Source organism: Lepisma saccharinum, chromosome 15 (genome assembly GCF_977018435.1).
Source record: "Lepisma saccharinum chromosome 15, izLepSacc3.1, whole genome shotgun sequence".
NCBI classification, from domain to species: Eukaryota; Metazoa; Arthropoda; class Insecta; order Zygentoma; family Lepismatidae; genus Lepisma; species Lepisma saccharinum.
In genome coordinates this window covers 62,857,465-62,867,210 of record NC_139243.1, presented here as the reverse complement: position 1 = coordinate 62,867,210, position 9,746 = coordinate 62,857,465, and the positions used below count along the sequence as shown (strand labels likewise).

The 9,746-nt window shown below is 37.8% G+C and overlaps 1 protein-coding gene across 1 annotated transcript; it reads left to right on the top strand.

Moving 5' to 3' along the window:
• The first annotated feature begins 331 nt into the window (after positions 1-331).
• On the top strand, positions 332-1,027 carry LOC145999289 (histone-lysine N-methyltransferase SETMAR-like). The gene has a single exon (XM_083136227.1). It carries the CDS (start codon positions 332-334, stop codon positions 1,025-1,027), a length of 696 nt encoding a protein of 231 aa, XP_082992353.1.
• The last annotated feature ends 8,719 nt before the right edge of the window (positions 1,028-9,746 follow it).

The window sequence follows — 9,746 nt, the reverse complement described above, 5'->3', positions numbered from 1 at the left end:
CTCTTTCAATGTAAGGGACCAAGTTTCACACTCATATAATACTACATTACTCTTTTGTATATTTTAACTTTTAGTTTCTTAGATATTAAATGAGGAGACAAAAGTTTATGAAGAGAGAAGTACCATGTACAAGGGTTGGAACTTAAATAGTGGCAACACTGCTGTGGAGACACTATGCAATGGAATGTAGTAGTGGCGCTGATAGCACACGTTGTTGACATACCTAACTTACCTCCGAGCAAATGGACTCGCCCGTCCCACGTCACAGGCAGGCGCACAAGCGAGGGAAACACAGTCACTTGTGAGCGAGCGGTTTAACGTGAAGGTCACTATGTTTTCCAAACAGAAACAACAGAGTTGGATCAAGATTGAATGTGCCAGAGGTCGTACAGCACGACAGTGTCATCAAGGGCTTCAAGAGGCGTGCGGGGAATTGGCATTGCTGTACAGAACAGTGGCACGGTGGGTAAAAGCCTTCAACGAAGGTCGGCAAACTGTGGCAGACATGCATCGGGCAGGTCGTCCTAGCGTCTCTGAAGAAGAAGTGCAAGCTGTTGCTGCGTTAGTGGACAGTGATCGAAGCATGACGATTCGTGAGCTCGCCCACGAAACCGGATTAGCGCATACGACTGTGCTTCGCATCCTGAAGGAACGCCTGGGCATGCGCAAAATTGCATCACGATGGGTTCCGCATGAGTTGACGGAAATTCAGAAATGGATGCGTTACGACGCCGCTCAGATGCACTTGGAGCGCTATGAGCGCGAAGGTGAGGCTTTCTTACGCCGTATTGTAACACTGGATGAGACATGGGCCAGATCTTACGAGCCAACACTGAAACGCCAATCCAACGAATGGCGTCATTATGGGTCGCCGCGAAAGTCGAAAATGCGTCAGAGCCCCAGTGTGGTGAAAGTTATGGTGATTCTCGTGTACGACTGTGATGGTGTTATCCTAACGCATTACATTCCTCCACGGCAGACTGTCAATGCCCAGTATTACTGTTCATTTTTGGAGCATCAACTGTGACCAGCTTTGCGAAAGAAGCGGCGACACTTTCTGCGCAACCCACCCATTATTTTGCACGACAATGCACGGGCGCATACAGCGCAAGCTGTGGCTGCTCTGTTCGGTCGATGGGACTGGGAAGTACTGTACCATCCACCATACTCCCCGGACTTAAGTCCTTGTGACTTTGATTTGATTCCGAAGATGAAGGAACCACTTCGTGGCATTCGCTTCAGAACTGTTCCAGAGATTCAATAGGCAGTAGACCGCTCCATTCGCACCATCAACAGAACAGGCTCTGCTAACGGTATACTACGCCTTCCACATCACTGGCAACGGGTTCTACACAATGCTGGTGACTACTTTGACGGACAGTAACAGGTACAAACATGTAACTCTTGTGTATCGGTTGTGAATAAATAGTTGCCACTATTTAAGTTCCAACCCTCGTATTTCCTGAATTAAGCCTACTTTTTATTTCCTCTTTAATATCATTTTCATTTGTTAGTATTACTCCTAAGTAATTGAATTTAGAAACTGGTTCAAACGAATTGTTATCAATAATTAGATTTTGATTATTACCTAACACTTGGTTTCGGCCTGTAAGCATATATTTAGTTTTCTCTTTGTTAACTTCCAAACCTATCTCTTTAGCAGTTTTGAAAAATATTTTAGCATTATTCTTAATTGTATTTATATCATCCCCTAATAAGTCTACATCATCTGCATATGCTAACAACTGATTTCACACCATTTAATTTTAGTCCTTCTTTAGTTTCTCTTATCTTCCTAACAGCATATTCTAACGCAAAATTAAAGAGCAATGGAGATAGTGCATCTCCTTGTTTTAACCCATAATGAATTGTAAATTTGTCAGGCATATTAATACCCACACGAATTTTACTTTCTGTCTCACTGGTGCATACTTTTATCATACTAACAAGCTTCTTGGGTATTCCAAACTCGACTAATATATTATATAATTTATCTCTTTTGACCGAATCATATGCTTTTTTGAAATTAATGAATAGCTGATGGATGATTAATTTCTTTCATGAACAACACATCTACACACTCTTACTTCAATATTTTAGATTAATTTCTTAGTGTCTAAATGCAGTTGAGATATAGAAAAAATACATTTTCTGTACATCAATTTAGTAGTATTATTTCGAGGTCGCTGAGCAACCTCTAAACACAAACCGATCTTCTTGAATTTTGGTAGGTATATCCTCTAATGTGAAAGCAACAAAATAAGCCACTATGTGCAATTCCACCTGACAATATTTTTTTTCTGAACACCCCTACTACACACGTGATGCCACAATCTGGTATCTCATCTCAAGTGTGCACATTTTTGCTTAAAACATTGATAACATTGATGTTGCTTGGCATGGTGATATGCATGCTGCATCAAACTTAATTTTTTAACTATTTTAAAGGTAAGGGTTTGGACTGTTTTATGATTTTTTTAAAGTTCTTCTAGCAGAAAGACTAATATCGTAGAATTTTGGAAATCATTGTCACACGAAATTTGAAACATTCTTAAAGAAGCACTGCTTGGATTCTAAAAAAAAGTTATTTATGTTGATTGTTTGATTGAATTGTTGTTTTAAGTCCACTTTATGCACAGTAAGCTAATCAGGACTGAACCTACAATTTAAAGTGGGATCCCAAACACTATGTGCCTTAACTGGGTATCGAAAAAGGGACACCTTGATTACAAGGCGACAACGTTACCACTATACCATAGGGGAGGCCCTTTATTTATGTTGAAAAATAAAACTTAAAAATTACCTTACACAAGCATGCGTGCTTCCCATGGACAAGGTATTCTTCATTGACAAGTTACAGTTAGTATGGTAGACTAGTGGGAATGAATGTAGAAGCAAATCAGAACCTTAGTAGAATGCATTTGGGAACTTTATTTTAATGCTAAGAAAACCAAACTAACCTGCCTAACCTAACCACGAAAGCATATATTTAACAAAATCTTAAGTAATCGCTAAAACTCCCCAGTATGTGTTAACGAACATAAATCGAAAATGAACCATGTAAATATTGCATTCATACCATGATGAAATCGCAATAAAACAAAAGGAACCTGGGCCCAAAATATTTACATGCTGTGTAACCTTAAGGGGATGGGATTGGAAAATGTAGGGGACATATCTCCCCCTTTGGCTCTCTATTCCTAAAAAAAATTAAAGCCAGGAAAATATGACAAAATGAGGGCTGACTATCAAAAAAGTATATATAACCCCCTTCCTCCTTCCAAAAATCCTGGATACACCACTCTACACATGGTTTGATCTCATAAAAAAAAGGCATCAAATGGCAGGAAATTTTAGAGGACTATAAATTCCAAACTAGAGTTGATATTCCAGAAGCAAAAATAAATATATGGGTTGTTATACAGGGTGGCTACTCTAGGACCATGATAGAATTCAAGTATAATTCCCGGATTTCAAGACGAACTTTCCAAAAATTCAAGCAGATTTTTTTTTTCTATTTTAACCTTACATATATTACTGTCTCTCAACATCCACACACAAATATCTTAATAATATAAGGGGTCTATGTGATTCCAACATCCAAAAATTCTGATTCAATTAAACGGTATACGTAATATAATTAAAACATTTAATTTAAGGTGCTGAGTTTCTATTTACTATCAGAGGCGCAACCAGGGGGCAAGTTCCAGAATAAACTAACAATAATAATAATAGTTTTAATAATAATGTTATTATTATAACATTATTATTATTATTGATTTGCTTTATTTCACTTCGCTTCTTGTGCCACTTTTGACCAATTTCCAATGATCCAATTTTTTGCAGGCTGAAATCAATATTGATTTAATATGTTGCAACTAATTTCACGGGACGCCAATGCATTCTCTCTTTAACAACTTTTGTGCCCTCCGATGGTGTAGTGGTAACATCGTCGCCTTGTGATCAAAGGGTCCCAGGTTCGATACCCAGTGAAGGCACATGGGACAGCAGTTCGGAAGACTAAGAAAAAAAGGAATGGCGAGAGAAGCGAAAAAGGAAATTTTACGAAAGTATTTTTATTTGCATAAAAGGTGAAGTTGTGGGCGGTAATAAAAATTGTAATTTTTTACATCTATGGAGAAAATTTCAAGTAGAATTCACGCATAGGAATTTCCGGTGAGTAGCCACCATGCTATATATGTCTAAGGATATCATGTAACAAATTTTATCCCAATCTGACATGGTGGGGTGGACACTTCTGGAGAATCTTGTTTTGAATGACCAGTAACCCTGCAGCACTGGTGGCACAATACAGAAATTACATGAATCATAATCTACAAGCAATAAGGTTTAATTTTGAACCTTAGTACGGAAATGCTCATTTTCAATTCTTGTACTAAAATTTTCTTCACCTACCTATCTGCAGGATCAGCCATTTCGCCTTCCACCTCATCAGGATTCTCTACACTATACTTCATGTCTATATCTTCACTTAAAATTAATTCACCATTGTCACTGTCCTCAAATGGCATTTTTGTAACAAGTTGTCCATGATAACATGGATAAAATCCTTCACTTTTATGAACATTTTGCCCACTAGGAACTTCCTGATTTCTGCCTTCAAATTGAATCCAGCTATCACCACTAACATTTTCCACTTTACAAACTGAAGTTTCTTTCATGTACTCACTCGATAGTTTCCAGTCAACAGAAGCATCCTGTATGCACTGATTAGATGGTTTGATGTCAAGAGAGATATCAACATACGGAGACTTCTTGAAGGATTCTGTTTCAGTCTTGACACATGACTCATCCGGAAGCCACACATTCTCCAAAGATGTTTGTTCACAAACGAATGGATTGGCACTTTCTGATTCAGACTTTATGAGCACTTTCATAGGAGAGAAACCTGTGCCAGACACTTGAAGAGCCACATTTTCTTCACAACCATCAGACCAGGATGGAGAAGCCTTCTGAAAGACAATCACAAGCAGTGTGGATTAAAAATGATGATGTTTAATTTAAATGTCTTCTTTATTTTTTATAAAAAAAAATTATCAGATTTTTTTACTTATGAGGCTCAGTCAATAAATAACAAGGCAGAGGATATTTCACAGTACTTACGTAACGTCACTCAGAAGTATTGTCTGCCACTGTTAGGCATTTATCCCATTGTGACACCAGTCACAAAATGGCATGCTCGTAGAACTTATTTGGCTGCTGTTGGAAATAACTGGACACGTACTCCTTGACGTCATCGTCCAATTGAAACTGTTGTCTCCTCAGTGGTTTTTTTTAGCTCAACGAAGATGTGTAAGTCACACAGGGACAGATCTTACTATAGAGAGGAGGGAAGGGGCTCAGGACTTCCCACTTGAATGTTTTCAGACATTCCTTTGTTGTGTTGGCTGTGTGTGGTTTAGCATTGTCATGCAATACGCAAGGTTGGTATTTTGCCCAGGTTTTTTCTGAGTGGGTTTTTCATTTATTTATTTTTTCAGATAAAATCCGGGCAAAACTGGGTTTTATTGGTTTTCTCAGGTTATATTTAAAAACATATAAAAGATGAAATACATTTTTCCCCTAGTAGTAATGTATTTGTATTGCTTTATACCTTGTCCCAACTCTCTCTGGAGCAAGCGAACAAGAACAAGTCTCTGCGCAAGTAGTAACGTGAGATGGCTCCACCAATGAACATGGGAGAGAGAAATGGATTGCCTGGAGAGGAGTAAGCGACTGCAGTTACCAGCCTTCACAGCAGCATGTACTGCTTTGCTCTGCCCACTCTATTTCCTTCCCTTTTCTGATGCTATGCACACCCTTGCTCCAGAGATAATTGCCACAGGGAATCGTTATTTCATATTTCTGTTCTACAATATTTGTCCAACAACTTGATTTAACTCTTCCTGGATGGTGTAATAGTTAACGCTGTTGCTTTGTGATCAGTTTTCAGGGTTGCATTCCCTGAGGAGGCACATACTTTGGTGTATCCAAGAATCAAATTAATGGGGGGAGTACAGAATATGTCATTACCAGTATTTTTTTTCTTTCTGGTAGTCAACAAGGGTACTCCACACTGCCAACTGATTATAAGTGAGGACTAATAACATTTTATTCTAATGAGAAATGCCTACGATGCCAGAGGTCCTGGGTTTGAATTCCAGCCTGGGCATGGGTATTATTTGTATGTTCCTTCATCAATTTAATCGTATCACTCGTTTTCATCTTTGCAATTAGCCAAATGGGGCAGAAAAGAGGAGTAAAATAAAGCAAATCAATTGATCAACCAGTGAAACAAACAAGAGAAATCCATATGTATGTGTGTGTGTGTGTGTGTGTGTGAGTACTTGGATGCATTATCGATTATGAACATAACACAAATTTGAGTAGTTCTTATGATGAACACATTAACAAACAACACGGTAACATAACATATCAACTTGAATAGTGCCGAAACATTTCTTCCCACAAAAAAAGCAGTAACTAACTTTTTACAGACTTTTAATTTTCTTAATTAGGTTTGCTACCTTCTTCCTCCATAATGATATTCAAATTTAGACATTAAATTACATGTTTTTCAAGATTATGCACATTTTCAGTTAATACTATTAGTAAATATTTCATTCTGAACTTCGCCGGTCCCTGTGGCGGAGTAGTTAGCACATCATGCTACGATGCCAAGGGTCCTGGGTTCGAATCCCAGTGTAGACATGGATGTTTGTGAGTGTCCATTCATCAATTACATCACATCATCACTCATTCCCATCTTCGCAAATTAGCCAAAAGTTGCACAAAAGCAAATTAAAATAAAGCAAGTCTATCAATCAAATCCATTCTGAACTTCAGTTTATGAAACAAATTATTTTGTGAATGCAGTGTTGTACATATGTTGGAATGAATTATGCTACAAACACATTTTTTTTTCTAATTTATTTAATATGCATAGACCATTCAATAATACAAAAATACTATGTAACACAATGTTTTAAATCTGCTTCAATACAGTTTGTTCACAGTTTATCACAGTTGTGTTTTCCCATTATTTTTCGGGACTTTTCAAGCATAAATACCTCCCCCACGTATTAACCATGACAAATTATAAGTTTGTCATTTTTAATTGTCTGGCTGATTTCATCCAAATGGAATACCTTATACATCTTCCAAAATACCTGGCTAGCATTAATGCTGAATCAGAAACGGAATGAGTAATTACTCCTGCTTGATCGAGAAAACTTGCAAATGCAATCATACTAAAACGTGAACACCTTCCGTAAGCTGGCTTTATTCCAACTACTCCACAATAAGCTTTCAAATGCTATGAGAATGGCAATTCTCATGGTCAAAACATTGGTGACCTCCAATTTGGTCACAACGATCCCAAAACATGCACTATATTTCAAAACATTCATTGTCAAATTATACCTTAAGAAAAGCCCTAAAATTCTTAAGACTCTTTTCTTAATCTCCAAAAAAGTAGTTTAGGCAGAGATTTGAAAGTGTCATCAGAATTTGAAATCTACTTCAGCATAAGAAAAATCCATTTTTTTCTACACTCTTCAAATGCTTTGAACAAATGCAAATGCAAATGCAAAACAGAGCCATTCCGTAGGTGTATCTAGTTGGACTAATTTCAACTAAAAACCTCTAAATTTGCTGCAATTATTGTGGTCTCAAAATTGGTGACTTACCCCAACCTTCCTAAAACACAAACACTACATTACACAGTTTTTATTAAAAACTTAAAACTCAAGTGATGCTGTAACATTCCTGAGACTTGTGTTTCTTAATGTACGAAAATATAACCTAGTCAAATATGAGCATAATTTAAAGTTCTCGCAAGACATGATAAACCACTCTGTCGTCTACTATTTTTAAACATGGTGACCAATTTTTCTCAGATACAATGTGAGACCAATCCTTTAAGTTATATTGCAACTACAGGGAGGTTATTTCAGTCGTTCACCGCCAGCGTGTCGGCCGTTCGGCGGACTCTTCATGCAACAGGTCCCGGCAAATTGCATTACAGGAAGTCCGTAACAGAAACCGCTTGTTTTCTAATGTTTCCACTTTTCACAATTACAGTTACAATTACAATTGAAATAAGCACTTAACTTGTCGCAAGGATTGCAGAAAAAGGTGCCCTCGCAATTACAAATATTTCTGGCACCTTATTTCTGACATCTAATCTTAGATTAGTCATCGCTGCTTTATCCTCAGTTGTCGCGACAGCGCCTGGAGCTTATCGGGGGTTGGGTGAGTTGTCAGCCGCGAGAGGGCGCTTCATACTGCACGTGTCGGCAGTGATGCCAACCGTAGGGACATGTCCCTCCGCATAGGGACTTTTCACTAAATTTCGCCCGCGTAGGAATGTAGGGACAGATTTTGCCAAATGAGGGAAAACGTAGGTACTTTTTTCAATCTTGGTAAATTACATTTTATGAATTAGTTTATCTGGATACTTTAGCGAGGAGGAGAAAAAAGAACTAACTAACAAATCTCCATCACAATTTTGGAACATGTTATCGGTTACCAAAAACTTTCAAGGCAAGTTCCTTTTTGAAAACATTTCCACTCTCGCGAAAATAGTGCTAACATTGCCGCATTCTAACGCGGAAACGGAAAGAATATTTTCAATGTTAAGTGATACAAAAACAAAAAAAGGGAAATAAAATGGGACCAAAATTGTTAAAGACTGCAGGAAATACAGCATCACCAACCAACATCTATCTCTTCACAGCAGCAGCATGTATGACTTCAAATAACATAATCAACAGTAAACGACTCAACGTTATTCATTAGGGGTGTGCTGGATTCTTTACTTTAAAAAGTCGTTAATTCTCGACGTTTTCTGCCTTGTAAGTTTCTGGAACTTATCGAAAGTTGTAAGTTTTTATTCTAGAAATGCAAAAACAATCACTTAAAGTGAAAATGACTTGTAAAATTCGAGATTTCCAGTGCTTCGGGAAATTTCGAACATTTCTCGTCCAGAAAATTTTCCGACTTGGTCGGGAAATTGCAAATTTTTCAGTCCCGAATGTCGGGATTTAAAAAAATTCCCCTCCCGATCCCGTCCCGACCCAAAACATTCTGTCCCGCACACCCCTATTATTCATTAAGGCAAGAATTTACAATACCGGACCAGTCTGTAATTTCTATGCTACGTCTTATACTCACGAAATAATTATTCGTGATGACTTATCTCAAGTTAACATGTTGTGGTGAGGGGGAAAAAATGTTCATTAACGTGTAGAAGTTGTAAAATAAGCTTTTCAATTCTCGCAATGATTCTCTGTATACAAGTATGGTAGTCATATTTGTTGATATGAACAAATTACAATTAGTTACGCTGTCTACAGCGTTGCCACACTGTTGATTTCATACTTGGAGAGCATGGATCGTGTAAGAATGGCGGAAGAGAACAGTAAAAGAGTTGTTAATGTTGTACAGATTTTTAGGTGGAGTGTGCAGGCGGATGGCTGTGGGCTAATTAATAAATTTATGGATTTCAGTATATTGCCCAAAGAACGTGCTTACATGTGACAGCGACAATCACGATGTAGAAGAACTGATTTGATTATAGGTAAATTTGGCAACAGTACATCAATCATAAAATTGCAGGATACGAAAATGGCGTCTTCGATGATGAACGTTTGCTGTTAAAGTGCTACGAAAATAATATTTTTTATCGGTTCGTAATCACAATTACCGCAAAACCATTCAGGAATAGCCCCACTGACCATTCTCGG

Excerpts from the sequence above, each read along its gene's own strand:
- LOC145999289 (XM_083136227.1), top strand. The coding sequence starts at position 332 with ATGTTTTCCAAACAGAAACAACAGAGTTGGATCAAGATTGAATGTGCC.